Source organism: Ammospiza nelsoni, chromosome 9 (assembly GCF_027579445.1).
Source record: "Ammospiza nelsoni isolate bAmmNel1 chromosome 9, bAmmNel1.pri, whole genome shotgun sequence".
Classification (NCBI taxonomy): Eukaryota; Metazoa; Chordata; class Aves; order Passeriformes; family Passerellidae; genus Ammospiza; species Ammospiza nelsoni.
Window position 1 is genome coordinate 19,899,860 of NC_080641.1, and position 17,323 is coordinate 19,917,182.

At 37.0% G+C, this 17,323-nt stretch overlaps 1 protein-coding gene across 9 annotated transcripts in view; it reads left to right on the top strand.

Annotated features, from left to right (window-relative positions):
• EVI5 (ecotropic viral integration site 5) overlaps window positions 1-15,798 on the top strand; it is a 72,028-nt gene extending 56,230 nt beyond the window's left edge. For all 9 annotated transcript variants that reach the window (XM_059478771.1, XM_059478763.1, XM_059478768.1 and 6 more), the window contains one exon: window positions 14,521-15,798. In XM_059478771.1, the coding sequence (XP_059334754.1) occupies window positions 14,521-14,826 (306 nt within the window). In that variant the 3' untranslated portion in view covers window positions 14,827-15,798. The remainder of the gene's footprint in view (window positions 1-14,520) is intronic.
• The last annotated feature ends 1,525 nt before the right edge of the window (window positions 15,799-17,323 follow it).

Sequence of the window (17,323 nt, forward strand, 5' to 3'; positions counted from 1 at the left end):
ACTATTACTGAGCAGTGTCTAAAGGTGAATTCTTCACTAAAAGGTGGCTTGGGAGTGGGAGAGTTTTCTATGGTACAGGTGCAACAAGCTGCTGCTGTACTATCTCTCAACTTTCAGGGTGAGAAAAGTTTGGCCCTTAGTATTCAGATATTTCTCTCACTCATTCCAGTGTGATAACCTAAATCAGCTATGTGTTGGAACTCTGCATGTTGTATCAAATGATTAATCAATGGATTCAGATTACAAAGTGCAATTGGTTGGAAGTTTTTGTAAGTATGAACAAAACTTCTGAAAAATCAAAATAATTTTGGTCACCTTTCCTGAGCTCAAAATTTTGCATGCTTGTGAAGAATAATGCAGCTTGCAGCCAAAAGGATAAATTTCAGCTGCTTTTACTACTCACCTAGGAATAGTAATGCTGCAGTCATCTTCAAATAACATTATAAAAATACTTATTTGCAGTAAATTCAAGTTGTGTTCCTGTTTCTGAATAAAACTACACATACTGGAAATTGGTATTATGGCACCCAAACCTTAACTGATGAGCCACACTGGTATTAAATGTACAAAGTAATTAAATAGAAAAAGATGCCTTTTTTCTTACCACTCAAACACTGTAAAATTATTATAAATGGAATTATTGGATTTTTATTTGTTCTAACAAGCTGCCTGCCTGAGTCCTTTTTTACCAAACCAGAGGATTTCTGTAGCATGGTAATCTGAGTTGAATATTAACTACTTCAGAGTAAGTATGAACACTTCAGGAGAACCGACAAAATTTGGAGCTTTGAGAACATTATAATTAGAAGTTGTCAACTTCTGCTCTACTAGGCTCTAGATTTCTGTAAACTTCTGCTTTACTGATGAACACTGGAGTGTTAGGTTAATGGTTGGACTCTGCAGAGGCTTTTTCCAACCTTTACAATTCTATGGTTCTATGCACATTGTCTTAAATCTGTTTACGTGCACCTCTTTCTTTGCGCTGATTTGAACAACCAGTTATGGGTTAGAATATAAATATTAAGTATAATTTGTAATGTTATGTAAAATAGTGCATTAATTCTTAAATTCCTCAGTGCAACCATAACTCCACTCAGAAATCAAGTACATGTAGATCAATTATTGCTTACTTGCATTTTGAATTAGTAAACATACCTGGTTTTATACTCATTCCCTAGAAAGCTACTGACAGCTTTCCTGTAATCTTTTACACAACCTATCAGTATTCAAAGAACAGCTGATGCATTCTGAAAGGACACTCAGCCTGAAGTATTTCTAGTTAGCCAGTAGCTAATCCTGTGATCAGTCATGTATGTTAAGTGCTGTACTTCCTTTCCTCCTTACTGGCTAAGTTTGTGATTTATTTGGCACAAAGTTATTAGGTGGTTGTGGCTTATGACTTTATTGTTGAAGGTTGAAACTATTGTGAAAACCTGAAATGATCAAGGATCATCACAAACGTGACATCATGATGTAAACTTCTTTGAGAGCTTTCAATATGTCCTAGCCTTAGACACTCTGCCTTCTCAGAATCTCGTGTTCAGTTGCCATTTGTTCTTTTCATTAACTGAAGGCTTTCTGCCTAGCATTTTCTTTCTTTTTCCTTTTCCCTCCCATTCTTAAAGCTATCTCTGCAGCATTCTTGACTTCTAGCTTAGTGGGATTTTAACTTAAAATGCTTTCTCAATGTGCAGCTCCTGCAGGCTGCAGCTTCTGTGAAGCAGCTTTTGTTGCTCTTGTCAGTAAGTACAGAAGCTTGGCTGTCCTGTGTTTACTACAGGAGAAATAAGGTGTAGTGATCAGTCTGTTCTGTCACTTGACCTCCCAGTTCTTGTGCTTTAACTGATGTAACATAAATGGCCTGAGCACACAGACCCTTTCAGGTTGTCCTATGCTTAGATACTTTCAGGCTGCCCAAGGAATGCTAACATTTCACAGAAGTTGCCTTTGATGAGATACAGAAATGTTGTGTGAAAGCAACTTCTGTGAAACATTTTTACTGTTCAAGAGAATAGATCACTAAGTAGGTAGTACTGAAGTAAAGCTGTTAAACTATGTGGAAATAAATACATTGGAAGTTTGGCCTGTTACAAGTTTCCATTAAGTAAATTTGAATGCTTAAGAAAAACTATGATTATTGAAAAAGCTGTTACTCTTTTAAACACAAATCATATTCTGGAGAAACAAGGAGGAGGTTGTTTGTAGTTTCCCACCTTTTCCTTTTAATTCAAACTGAATGGAATTAAATGATTTATAAACTGCAGAAGTTCTGCATTTCATGCACTACCTCTCTGTATGTGCAGTCACTTTATATATATTACCCAGCAGCTGCTTCTGCTTCCTGTTGGATGTTGCAAGGCTTGTATGTGTTACCTAGATTACAGGGGTGGTACAAAAGATTAGAATTGATGTGCTTACCCACAAACTACACTGGCAGACCACAAGACACCTTTGGAGACAAAAGCAAGTGGTTTCCAGTCTTTCAGACTTCGTGATTTAGGACTGAAGTGCTTAAGTTTAGGTTGTTTCACTTGAAATTTGACAAAGTTTGCCTTTGTCGCACTGTTAGGTGATTTTTGTCCCTCGTGGAATCCTATAATGTGTTTGTTTTGCTGTAAAATCTCAGGTTTTTGTCTTTATGTACTATAGTTTTCAAAAGTAGATTTGGTTTAATCTTATGACAGCTGTCATATTAAAAGCTGAATTCTGCCTAACATGTTGCTTGTACAAAAGCAAGCAGCCTCTACAGTTTGGGATTGTGGATGTGTATTGGCTGTCTGTTACAGGACAGCTTTACGAAGGCAACAGCAACATACAGAACATACAGTGCTTCCTTTACTTAAGACATTTTTTTCCTCAGAAAGTAGGAATATGGATACTGAAGATAGCCCATTTTTCAGTTTTACTATGACATCTGTGCATCTGCATGGACTATTCCACCCACCATTAATCTAGAAATGATTGCTGGAGTTTAGGAAGAATATTGTGAAAGTACCACTACATGTTTTGTCTTGTTTTTTGGGCTTGCATCTGCTATTGACCAATGCCAGAGGAAGAATACAGCATTTTCTTCTAGCTGTTTCTTTCTAGTGAGATATCCTCTTGACAAATAATTAGTTGCAATATTTTGAGAAGAAGCAAGGATGATGTGCAAATCTTATGCAGGTGTTCGGTATTTGAATGAAAACCAAAATTCTGGTGTTAGTGTGATACACTGGTCCAACATATAGAAAATGGACAAGTTAACAGTGTCTCAGCACGGCCAATGGAAAAGAACAACATGACAAATAACTGGAGCGTTACTATTCTGCCAGAATAATTTTCAGGCATTTAGAAGATTTTATAATAGTCCCTTTAAGTGAAATTCCCATTTCAGAATCTGGAAACTTGATGGCTATTTGAAGAAGTAGTGAGCATTAGTTTACTAATCTTCCATTTCCACATAGGTATAGTTTATCTAGGAATGGATCTGATATTATGTCTTAAGAACCTAATGCAGTCAGTAAGATTCTGATATAGGTGTTATCTCTTGGTCTGATCGTGCTCCTGGTGAGCTAACATTTTAAGATTGGCTTAATGAAAAGAGATATAAAAGTTGGAGATTAAATACTATGCTTTTAGAAGATTTTGCTTGTGTAAATAAAATTCAAGACACTTTAAGTAATGACTTTGAGGATAAATAATGTATAAATTGTGACCAACAAAGTAATTGGTTATATGGCTGAAATAAGAATATATCTTGCAAGTTGCATTAGGTTTCTAGGCTTTCACTGCTGAAACTAAAATGGAGATGGGAAACTGAACTTGTAGCCCATCAGTGCGAAGGATTAAAAAAAATTCCCCTATATGGACAACACTATTAATACCTAAATAAAATTCAATGTGCTATAGTACACTGAATGAAATATTAAACCACATCAATAGTTGCTTTAGTTTTAAATACCATAAATATATATGGTAGGTAAACTATGTTTTAAAGCGTTTCCTCCTTATATTTTTTATTGTTAGCTAATAATCTTAAATCAGTTAGTGGTTCTGGGCCCCAGCACTGATGAATCCAGGTTGTCCCCTGATTCTGTGCAAGCAGTAAAATGATGATTTCTGCATTGGCCATAGCTGAGAACAAAATGATGATACTGCTTGTGGCGCATTGGAGTAGCACAAGATGGGCTGGCCACTTCTAGCAGATTCTAGCTCCTGTCTCTCTCATAATAATTGCATCTGGGCTTGATGATGGGATGCCAGTAGAAGCAATATTCCTTTCCTCTGTTAATTTTATTATTAGGCTTCCATTGAGTCAAATTTAATGCTTACCAAATCAAATGTTTTCTTATCTGATGCACGACTAGACTACATTCAGAAGCAGAGCAAATAACTTGGAGTAAGTAACATAGCTTTCCATAATGGAGATGAGGAGTGACTGGAGAAAGTGAATTGTAGTTGAAGTTCAACCTACCAGAAATTGTTTCAAGTTCTCTGAGGACATACTTAGAGAGTGACGGATAGCAGCGGGTCAGATCATGTGCGCAAATGACAATGAGAGAAGATCAAATTTATCACCATTTGAGTACCTGAGGAAGAGAAATAGCTAACATTTCTTTTATCAGAACTAAGGCAAAACCAGCAAGGCCCAAAAGATCTCATTGTCTTTCTGTAATATATGCAATTAGATATAGTGTTCTTTTACTCAGTCTCTTGCCAAGTTCTTTCTCTCCCCTCCATTTCTTCTGGAAGAAGCGTACTATTCATTTTTCATGTAGTGCAAACACAACTACATTTGTCTCTTGGAAGCTGTCATTGTACTTGCTCACTTTGATAAAACCAGCTAAGATTTGTGGGATTCATTCCAGTCAATTTTTACTTCAGTCAATTGTTTTCCCTTCATAGTTCTCAGCAATGTTGGTTGAAAGTCCTGTATTAACTCTTGGAAAGCACTTGTTTCTCAGTCCAGACTGGAGTCACATTAACATCTTCTAATAGATTTTTTACTAGACAAGTGCTTTCAAAATATGTGACTCTTTATAAATGTTTTCTTACTTGATAAGAAATGTTGTCTCTGAAAGGAAATATGTTAGCCCTCAGATTTACAAAGTAAGCATTTCAGCTTGTGGTGGAAGTTTATAGCACAATAAATCATGCGCTTTTCTTTTACCATATCTTGCAAGAACAGTTGGACAAGAGATGATCAGATTTTTCCCTCCCCACAAATAAAGCTCTTGCAAGGACAGCTGAAAAATGTAGTTGCTTTACTAGTATGTGTCAAAGTTACAGAATGTCTGTGCTGGCAGAGTCTGATTTAAGTGGTTGTGGTCAGTCTGAGGAACCTGTGATGTGATAAGATAGCGTTTGTGAGGTCATGTGGTTTGCAAACACCCAATCTAATGTAGCAGCTTTGTCTACACAGGATAGTTAAATATATACTCTATACTTTAGAAAAGTGAATTGCTTTATTCCTTTAACTCAGCTTGTCCTTATAAGGATTAGAGATGTTATACTGGCTTGAAAATACCCAGATTATTACTGAAAGACTGAACTGATTGGGAGATTTAATTATTCAGTAGCTTTCTCCAATTTAATTGCCCTTAGTAAAGCAGCTACCTTTAGAAACTATCTCACTAAACAAGCAATTAACAGGCAGATGGAATACACAATTGAATCCCTGTATATTTTATAACCATCATTTTTAAAATTCAATTAACTTCGAGTGGTCACAATGTAATTAACACAGGCATGTTACACTTGCCCTAAATGACAGTATTGATTCCATAATGATGGTACTTCATTCCATGAATCGTCATCTTTGTCAGAAAGAGTTGATTCCTCTCCCTTCCCCCCTGGTAACACCATCAACAAAATATTTTCCATCCCTTGTGAGAGGGAAGAAAACCTCTAAATGTGATCAATATAACCTGGACAGTGGTGTAGTTTTCCTTAAATGGAACAGGTATGACTTTGTTTACTTGGATGAGGGCAATGGTTTTTGGTATGAATCTTAACTGTTTCCCTGCCACTAGTGACAGATTGAATTCGGTGCTAAAATAAATTAAGATTGGTGATTGCTGTTTTTATAAACATTTTCCCCCTTTTTTGTGCTGACTGTATCCTACACATCACAGCTCCAGATCTGTCTTGCTGAGCAGTGTAATATTTCTTGATTGCAGCATTAGAGAGAAATACAGCTAGCTATAATTAATTACATTGTGTCCTTTAAACCTTGTATGGATTGCCAAAGCAAGTAAACTGATTAGAGGTAAAATTGTTTCTCTATCATGGCATTATAATATTCTTGATTTTTGAAGCTGTGTGGCCTGTCTACTTTACTGATAGAGCTATGCCAGGGTCTGTCATGTTTTTCTGCCTATAATAAAATTTTGGGGATTAAAAAATGGAGGAATTGAGGGTCTACTGGTTTATCTGAGTAGTTGTTCCTTGTAAAAACTGTGGATTAGCACCCATACACAGGTGCCAGCTCTGGGAGAAAACAAGCTCTGGAGAAGATTACTATATGTTAGTTTGTTATAGGTCTCTGTAAGCTTATCTGAATATAAGGAGGCAAACAGTGGAAATGTGGTGGAAACACCTCCTAAAATTCTTTTATCAATTTGAGTGCCAGTCAGCCCAGATGAAAGTAGCTTTTGCAATCAGGGGCAGAAATGTTACTTAGTCCATTTAAAAATGCTGAGTTTAAGCCCTGCTTTTAAATGACAGAGTAAAAGTGTGAAATGCTCATTTCCTGTAACTGTTGCCTGTAATGGGTGCATTTTCAGTCTCTATCAGCCAGTACATTCTAGTTAATACTTGAGGTTTCAGTGACATTTGTATTTATAGATGCATAAGGTAGGGACAAAGAGTATTGAGATTTAGGTATTTTCTTGAATGTAGTAATTGCAGTACATGAGGTGTGATTGCACTGCTGTTTTAAAATATTTTTGTTGCTGTATCCTCCCACCAAACAAACACTTCCATTACAGCTTCTTGTAGAAAGAGTTTCTGGGAACTTTCTATAAATAACTAGCTAGGAGGTAGAAGGAAAATTCCTAGGCCTGTCATCCTGGACCTTCCTTTGGAATTGCACACAGTCTCACTACAACAAACCTGTCAGCTCTTATAAAACTTCCCTCAAGAAATAAAACCTGACACACTTACTAAATACTGACTTCTTTTCAAAACAGCATTTAAGTTGTGTATTCCTCAGCGCTGTTGCTATTTCAATTGTCTATTTGATACCTAACTTCAAAGTTAAGCTTGATTAGACTTCACTAGATCAAAACCAGATACTTAACCATAGAGTGCAGTGATCAAAAAGTCATGACCTGCCATTGATTGCTTTATTGGTTTCCTGTTCTGATTCACTGGAAACCTTCTGGTCTGAACACTTGTTGCTGGTTTTAATCTTTGTCACGTTTGCAGTGCAGCAGACTTCTCTATGGTAGAACTGATCTACAACATACATTTAATTTAACATCATATTTCATTTTAGCTCAAGTACTCTCAAAATGATAATGTTGAAAAAACCCACTTTTTATAAAAAACTTGAGTCAAGAAATTTAAGAGTACATTCAGAGCAGTATGAAATAAACATGTGGACAACTGGAGGTGAGCTCCTGTAGATTTTATTCTGTAGATTTATTTAAGCTTCCTGACAGTTGTAGGGGTTTTTAAATACATTTTGTATTACTCTTAGACTGATTATGACTTATGAAAGCTGGCAATTTAAAACAGAAGCCAAATATTTAAATGCTGATAAAAACCCCTAAAGCCTGAAATTACTCAGTCTTGGAAATTCTCTGCTGCTCTTTTGCTTTTCACTTACAGCACACTTATCTCTTTTTAGTGGTATGGTCAGCAAAGTTCATTTGACATAAATATTTCAGGTTGTACAGCAATATGTTGGTCATCCTTTTAGAAGTATGAGTTTCAAACCCAAAGGTAATAGTTTCCTTAAACAGGAGACTTTAGTAATTAATCACAAACACAATCTTGGTTTCCAAGGAGCTAATGATGAGTGGGGCAGATTCAATCTATCCTGTAGTACCTCACTACTGTTGCTTTTAAGCCTGCTATAGGTGGAGAAAGGAAAAAAAAAAAGTCAGCCCAGAGGGTTTTTTAACTTTTAAGAATAGCAGCTATGCTGGCACAGCCAGAAAAAGGAGCCTAGGTTTATTCAGGTATTTAATATTGCCATTCACCACTGTTCTGGCTTGGGCCCACAGTAGGATTATCCAGCCTGGAGTTTACTGCTTGCTCTGATTTCCGATGAGCTACTCTTGCCACTTTCAATTTTTTTGCTGCAAGTGTTTGAAGAAATGAGAAGTAGATAAATGATGCTGCAGCTATATTAGATTGAATCAGTTCATAAACTCCAAAAATCACAGAATTAACTAGGTTGAAAAAGACCTTTGAGATCATTGAGTCCAATCTATGTCCTAACACCACCTTATCACACCCATAACACCACCACTAGACCGTGGTACTAACTGCGGCATCCAGTCTTAAACCCCTCCAGAGACAGTGCCTCTGCCACCTCCCTGGGCAGCCCTTTCCAATCCCCACGCACTCTTTCTGAGTGAAATGTTTTTCCTAATGTCCGGCCTGAACTTCCCCTGGCACAGCTTAAGACTTTGTCCTCTTGTCCTGTTGCTGGTTGCCTGGAGAAGACCCCTGTCTTGCTATAAGCTCCTTTCAGGGAGTTGTAGAGAGTGATAAGCCTCCTCCTGTCCAGGCTGAACAGCCCCAGTGCCCATAGCTGCTCCTCACAGGGCTTGTGTTCTAGAGCTTTCACCAGGCTTGTTGCCCTTCTCTGGATGTGTGTGAGCATCTCAACATCCATCCTAAACTGAGGGGCCCAGGTCTGAAAGCAGCACTTGAAGTGCAGCCTAACCAGCGCTGAGTACAGGGGAAGAATGGCTGCTGCACTGTAATACCTGCTGGATGGAATATTTGTCTGGGCTGATATTTGTCATTAATGGCAGTGTATTTCCTACTAATTCTGTTGGAGATGCTTCACTTACTTGATTTGCTGTGATAAGCATTTTTCCAGAAGAAGTTAGTGGGAGTTTTTTAAATGAGGTGATAGTGTACTACTCTGTGCCTTAAACTGCAGTCATCTTGTTACAGTAGGAGAGTCATCACTAAATAGCAGTCAGCTGTTAAGTAGGATAAGGGATCCCATTAGATGCTGTGGACAGTCTCAGGAATTTTTAAGAATTCCAATTAATTTGCTTTTATTCATGTTAAATGTGATTTAACATGAATTTAATAGATGTGATTTAAATTTAATAGATCATAAGTGATTTTTAATTGACTTGTAATTTTCTAAATCTCTATTTTCATGGTGTCAAGTTGACAATATTTTTCTGAATTAGAGGAAAGGTATTTGAAAATCCTTATGACTTGTTTCTTCAGCTAAATGTGGTTAGATCATATTTTCAGCAGCATTCTAGTTTTCTTTTGAATCATGTTTGGGTTTTAAGTAGGAAATCTTATGAAGACTTTCAAATGTTACTAAGGTTAGAACACATAAAGAGGGAAATCTGATTTTTAGATTCCTCTTCTTGCAAGTAAAAGCACTGAGAATTCAGGATCTTTATTCTTTAAATAAACATTTAAATTGATATACTGCCTTCTGCCAAAATCATTTTTATTCACCCAAGGCAGTGGTCACATTTCCATCTCACTTGTGTATTTCTTGGTTATCTTACTGTGACTAGATTTAATACTCATTGGCAAGCTTTGTTAAAACCTGTCTTTATTACTTTGGAATTGAGTAAATTTAAATAATTAATTACTGGTTGAAACCTTTTAAAAGGAGCAGACAGTAGCATTTTAGTTCCACTTTTCACCACTGAACTCCTAGCTTAAAACCTCACAGGTTACAACATAAAAATGTCTCCCAGAGCTTAAGTCAAACTGTTTCACAAAGTCCCACTTGAAAGTTTAACCTATGTTCCCTACTCAAAAAACCCAGAGGGGCTTAGAAATATAACTTGCTTGCAACTGACTATGACCCTTCAAACTTGATTCTATGGTTTAATATGGAACACCTTTTGAATTGTTTAAAACTTCTAAATTTCTCTTTACTGTTTCTCCTTCATGCCTGGCTTGATGAGGCAGTCAGCATCAGGTAAGAAAGTTTATTTTAAGGTTCAAGGATCTGATTGTTAGCCTTTTTTCAGCTCTTCTGTATTTGTGGAAGTACACTGTTACCTGTTAAGAGTATGTACAGTTTTTTCATATTTTGCCCAGTAGACATAACAGTTTGTCTTTCAAATGCTGAATTCTTTAGACACAAGAAGATATATAAATGTGCACGTTATTAAAATTTTGTTGTTGATTCAGCTGGCTTTTGAAGGGATAATGATGACATATTTTTTGATCACATAATGTTATTAACCCCTTGAAATGTCCTAAAGACCTTGTGAATGTGTTGTAGTAAAAACTAACTGGGTTGAAGTTGCAGTCATCTAGACAATATGACCTGGATTTGAGAATTAAAAGCAAAACACATGGGGTTTACCAGACCTGGTTTTTTTGTTGTTGTTGTTTTTCTTTTTTTTCTTTAGAGATCAGATTTGAGATTCTTGCAAACTGAAGCAGTAAAAAACAGGTTCCTTTAAGTGTTACTTGTTGGAGTGACAGAGATCAAGTTCCGTTCACATGAAGGAAGGCCAGACCCAAAACTGAAAGCCTTTAACCAATATCGACTGTATAAAAGAGAAGAGAAACTGAGAGACCCTGGGGTGCAGGTCCACACTTTGTAAAACATGGTTGTAGTTCCTTAAGGGATAGGTATAGAGTAGAACTAGGCTGTGGGGAGAGTGTTTGAGTTGGATCCACACATCCTGCATTCCAAGCTCTTAGTTGGATTCCCCATTGTCTCAGTATGCTTGGCTAGATGAATGGCAAGATCTTCGCCTAATGCTTTCGTTCCTACCTTAAGCTCTTTTCCCATGTTCCAATAAGACACTGACAACAAGAATCTCAAGTCTGTCTTAAAAAGCTGACCAATTAGTTTCAGTGTGGATAAGCTAGTTGTTCACTTATTGCAAAATCTAAGCCTACACAATGGCAAATACCTACACAATGGCAAACATAGAAGTGGTAGTTACAAATCAGGAAAGATGTTTTCAGTTGGTATTGAGTCCTCTGACACTGGCTTAGCACGCAGCACCAGCCAAACCAGACAAGGCAACATTGGGCATTAATAGGAAGTATATTAAAAACCAAATAAAGGGAGTTGTATTGCCACTTGGCATCTGGATGGATGTAGAGAATTTAAAGAAGGTCTGTAGGAAAGTTAAAGGGAACTGAATGATGGTTGTCTTGATTAACACCTGTTTATGAGAAGCTAAAGTGGATTGGGATGCATCTGTTCTAGAGAGAAAACTCTATGATTAAAGTTTCAGAATAATGACCACGGAACTGCTTTTCACCATTTGTTCCTGCATTATTAGAGTCTGGGGACACTTACTAAAATAAGTAGATTAATTTATAACAAATAAAGGAATTTCTGGAATTTGCTGCCACTGGAGATGTGGAGGTAGACAGCAAATTTATGATCAGTCAGGGACAGCTGATCTATAAATGTATGCCAGAGCAGCTAGAAAGGGATTTCACTCCTATTTGCTACAACAGCTTCTGGCAAGTGAATGGAGGCTTGGTAATGTGAACGTCCTGCTGTCACTGTTGGAGACACCATATTGGGCTGATGGACCATTGCCCTGGGCCAATAGTACAGTAAAGTTCCTCCCTTGAAAAAAGATACTGCTTTTTCTTTTAGAGGTGTAGAGCCTCACTTGCTAGACTGTAAAATTATATGAGAGTACAAAACTTAATTTTAGGAAACTTCAATTGTAGAACTTTATGCTGCATTATCCGCTTTTATTTAATTGCATTGGAGTGCAGGCTGTCTGCAAATTGTTTCAAATACTCCGAGAAGCCACACAAAGCATTCCTGTTGCAGTAAAAATTCCAAATAATCAAGCTCCTTCAGAAATGCTCCTGAACAAATATTACGTTGAAGGGGCCCTGAACAATTTTCAGCTATGACAGTACACTTGCCCCTGTCAGTGCAGCCTAGCATGCTGTTACCTTCCTCGCTGCCCAGGGATGGTGTAGGTTTGAGTTAGCCTTCCTTGTGTCAGGACCCCATTGTCCTCTTCAGCAGTGCTGCTCTCCAGCCTGCTGATCCTCAGAATACAAGCAAGGTCTATGGCACAGTGTTCTGGCTGAGGTGGCCGTTTCTGGAGCAGACAGAAATTCTGGAGCTCTGTGACCATTGATAAATGTGTAGTGTGTATTCTCTGCAGTGTGTTATGTTTCTTCACAGCGGTCTGTTTCCCCTTACATGTGAGGAGTGCTTAAGAAAAAAGGCAGCCAAGTGTAAAGCTGCAGATCAAAAGTGTTTCTGGAAAGTCAGAGATTTGTTATTCTAACAAAAGGATGCACAAAGATAACACAGTGTTTTCTGAGCCTCCCTTTAGGAACTGGCAAAGGCTGTGTCTATTCATGATTATCTTCACCACCAGCATTTTCCACAGACTGCCATTTGGAACAGTTGCTGCCTAAACTGTGAAACCATGATTTTGTCATGTTACCTAAATAACTTCATCTAAAGGTATCATGTTTAAGTCTTCACAAAAACAGTTGAGGTCATTGGCTTGGCTGAGTGTTCCAAACAACTAACATTGAGTATCAGCTTTATAATTTCAGGTGAACCAAGGGCTTAACTGTACAGACCTAAAAGCATATAATTTCTTTCTCTAATATGAAGTTCGTAGTCACTTGTACAGCAGTTCTTTTTTTTCCTGTGGTAAGGGTGGAGAGAAATTGTTGGGTTTCTGTGTTTTATTTTCCTAGTGACTAAAATTGATAGCTGTTTTGGAAAATTCATGTGATAGCTAATCTGATCATATTGCAGGATATTTTCAGAAATAATATTTCTAAATAACACAAGAATTTCTGTACCAGGCTTTCTGCATCTAGATATATAAGCTAGTAAAAATTATCTATTCCAGATATATTTATAGTTGATATAAGCTGGTTTTGCTTGCATCATGAGTTATGCTGTACAAGTGTGGAGCTCTATTTTTCTTGTCTTTATACAAAGTCCTCATGAAACAACTGCAGCCTATGTGTATGTGAAGAAAATGCAAAAAACTAATGTTAGTATGCACAGTAACCACAAAGGTTTAGATCTACATCATGTTCCCGTATTTCTAACAGGGATTTTTTACTGTAACATCAAAAGTTAGAGTTTTTACGTGCTAACATGCAATTTCATGGCTTCTAGCATGATTATGACTCTTGTGATCTTTTTTCAACTCCTTTTTTATTCTCATCTTCTGCACAAGCTCATGGTAAGTACAGAGATGTCTTCTTCCCCAAACAGACAGGTAAAAATCTCCTATTGGTGTCAATACCAAAGACATACAAGAACTTCTTACTTATCAAAGTGAACATTGCCTCAGATTTCTGAAACATCAAACAGATTTTGGTAAAGAAATGCTTCAGCATTTTATTCCTTCTATTCTCCAGGTCTCTTGCTGTAAAAAGCCGCTTCCAAATTAGCACTAGGTGCATCTTTTAAGCTTTTAGAGTGACATCAGGAAGGCTCTATAATCCGTTTTTAATATTTATCTGCATCCTCAGGATTTTTTAGCTTAATATCTGACTGTCAAACTGATCCTGAGGTATCTTCTACTAAAAGCTAACAAAAATGAAATTCTAGATCAAGCAAACCAAAACACCACAAAAACAATCAACCTCCAGAATGTCTTCCATGAATTGCAGTTATTTTTCATTAAACTAACAGGAGACTTGCCAAACTTTAGTGCTTTGGGTCTTAGTTTTGAATAGTTTGAATGCATGGTTGAAATTGTCTATCACTCTGCAGCACATTGAATTAAAATATTATCTGTCTGTGGTCAGGTAACAATTTCTGTCTTGTTTGACATTCTCTTAAAATTGCAACTACAATCTCTTTATGCTGTACAGAGATGTTTCTCTCATACTATTTGATGTGAAATGTCATAGGATCTGAATTAGATAATTAAGATACTTAATGTTACAATGTAGACTGAACTAAACATCCTCTTGGGGATTTTTTTCTGTGACTCTGAGAAGCTGGCAATATTTACTTGAGAGCCTGTTCATTGAAGGGGGTGCTTTCTCAAGTAAGAAATCAGGCAGTATGAGATAGAATGGAGCTATAAAGTAAAATGTTAAGGCCAAAAGTGCTGTTGAAACAAATAGGCCGCTCTAGAAGACAGAAGCCATCCTTGTGTGGATATCAAAGATGCAGTAGAAGCAGAATCTCTCATTACTGATTCTAGGTACCTTGATTATTAAGCCTTAGAACTGAAATACTTGAAGTGATCATCAAATGTGCATCCAGTAAGAGTTCAATGAGGCATTTCTTGATAATACACTTGGTTTTTTCGTTTGGTTTTTGTTGTTTGGGTTTTTTATTGCTGGACTCTTGAGCTGTGATTAACTGTCAACTTCGACTTTTTCTAACAGATCAAATGTCTAAAAGGCCAGAGAAGCTTCTCAGACCAACCCACTTTTGATGGGATTCACATTGTCAACCATTTCACCGGAGATGATGAATCATTTCATTCTTCTGATGAAGATTTTCTAACTAACTCCATACAGGAGAGTGGGGTGAACTTTCATCTTCCTAGGAGGACTGGTCAGATGTCTTTGGATCACACACTTGTAGACAGCAGTGACAGTGATACTGAGGAAAGTGCCCTTCAGACTGGGAATTCAGACAAGATGGTTTCCAAGCAGAGAAGAACAGAATCTTACTCTACTACTGTGTGATTATCACTGTGACTAGCACTGAAGACTTCCATATTTCTTTAAGGCTGAAAGTCTGAGGGAACTGAAACCATCCAGCAGTTGGTTTAAGTAACTATTGGATTGGTCTGGCCTGTGATAAATATATACAAGTACTGTCTATCTGCCTTCTCTCTTTGCCAAATCTTCCTAATGACATACCATTGCCATAAAATAGGCTGGGAAGAAGTTGATGGATGACAGTTTTGACAGTATTACTGAATGTTCTTTGGTTTAGAAACTGCAAATATATTATTTCTTTAATGTGTAAGAAGCAGTTTTGCTGTTCACAAACACAGGAATTATTTTCCTCAAAAGAAATTGCTTTTGTGCAATATTTTATGCTCTGAACAAATGTGTATGTTTTACATTGTTATCCTTTTGTGATCAAGATGGACCCTAGTAAACCATCTGATCATGACACACACATATATATATAATTATCTTATGCTTCTCAGTTAGTTTTGGTTTTTTACTAAAGTTATTGGATGCCCACAGAAGGCTTGAAAGGCGAGCCTTTATCTGTACTACTTCATATATGCAAATAATGGTCACTAATGTCATAAAGGTGTTTTTCACCATTTTCACTTAAATCTATGTGCATCTGCTTTTGATGTTGCTAAATAATAAATGGTCTGAATATGTTAATTACAATAATGTTTATTTTGTACATATTTATGTATCTACACCAAGCTGAAAATGTACATTACTCCATTTTATATGAGGAATGTAAATGTTGCGATATTACTGTCTCTGGTATTCTAACAGGAAAATGAATTCTGTATATACACACTAAAAGTGAATTACTAAATAAAGGCAAAACACTAACTTTGCATTAAGTTTCAGCCTAGCTACACTAACAGGCTCGTGTCAGAAATGCTTGTTCAAAACACTATTGACTGAAATCTTTTACCTTCATGTATATGTAATGAAAATAAATTTTTCATGATTTAACAAGGTTGCAGCATTTACTGTTTAGTCCCGTCCAAGCTACAGTCCTTGGTTACCACATAGTTACTTGCATTGGCTCTAGCTAGGTTCAAATGAGGTGAAGAATTATTCATGTCTTAGTTTTAATAAATACACAGAGCAGTGCACATACGTTCAGTCCTCTTAGAGTTTATATTACGGAGCTATTTAGGAAATAAACAATTGGTGCCACCACCAAATAGCTGTGATTGAGCAGAACAGTAAGAGCTGGGCTGAGCAATCTGCTTCCAGGCTCCTGAAAACTGAGATCTGGTCAAACAGCCTGAGCTTCTTGAACAGAACAAGATATCCTACTGTTATCATATGCACATTTATGTGCACTTGCAGACACATTCTAGAGTCAAGAATGTTCTGTTATTGCCATCTTATGTAATTAGGCAATCTTTAAGACTTCTTTTAAAAATGTTTACAACTGTTATATTAAATAAAAAGTAGTGATGCAGAAGTTTGGTACTGATAAGCAGTGTGTATGTTAACTGGCTTGCTACCTACAAGAAGCAGTGTAGTTGTTTAAAATTGCAAAAAAAGTGTGGAAGTGTTCTGCTGAATGCACCTGCTGGTCCCATTAGGCATTTCCCTTTATTTTGAATGTGTTTTAAGAAAGAAACAGCACGACTAGGAGCTAACAAACACTCAAAGAATGATAAGGACTGTATGGAAACAGCATATTATGAGCATCTCAACAATATTTATAACTATCTGCCTAGGTGCAATCTAATTTAAATCTTTAGGCATGTAGGTGACAAATTCCCGATTACTGATTTCTGCAGCTCCTAACTTGTTTCAGTATTTCTGCCAAATTTCCACATATCCTACCAGTGGATATGTACCTCCAAGTACAGCCTGTGGAAATTGCCACTTCTGACTTGGATTAGCTGAGTGATTCTTATTCCTGTTGAAAATGTCATGTATGCAAAACCAAATCAGGAGCACTCTGTTCACAAATGAGTAACAGCTGTCTTCTTTCCTTCCAATGAGCATCTGGTAACTGATGTTTGCCCCTGGATCATTGTTGCCCAAGAGGATAGGTGACAAATGCCTTGTTGCCTGTCATCGGTACCAGCTGCAAGCCTCTCTTAAAGGTAATGTTCTGTAATAAGTGGCAGGAGTAAAATTCAGTTGGAGGGCCATAAAAATTCTGTCTGTTTGAATAGTGAAGTGTTATGATTTTGCAATAACTGCCTTACGGTTCAAGTGATAGCAAATGAGATTAGATGGCAAGGGTTATTTCCTGAACTTTTGTGGTTTTAAATATACAAATAGAATAAATACTGATACTGAATAATAGCATACATAAAAATCTGCAGAAGTCCTTATCCAACTGACTACATCTCTTCTAGTGATAAAAGTGAATCACTGAACACACTGCAGTTTCAGACTTGGTTACACACAGACTATCCTAGAAAGGCAGCCCAGGATAGGTTCTTCAGAATCATTCTGCTTTTTCTCCAAGTCTTCTGGCAAACAAATGACATTAATTTCTTTGCCTATG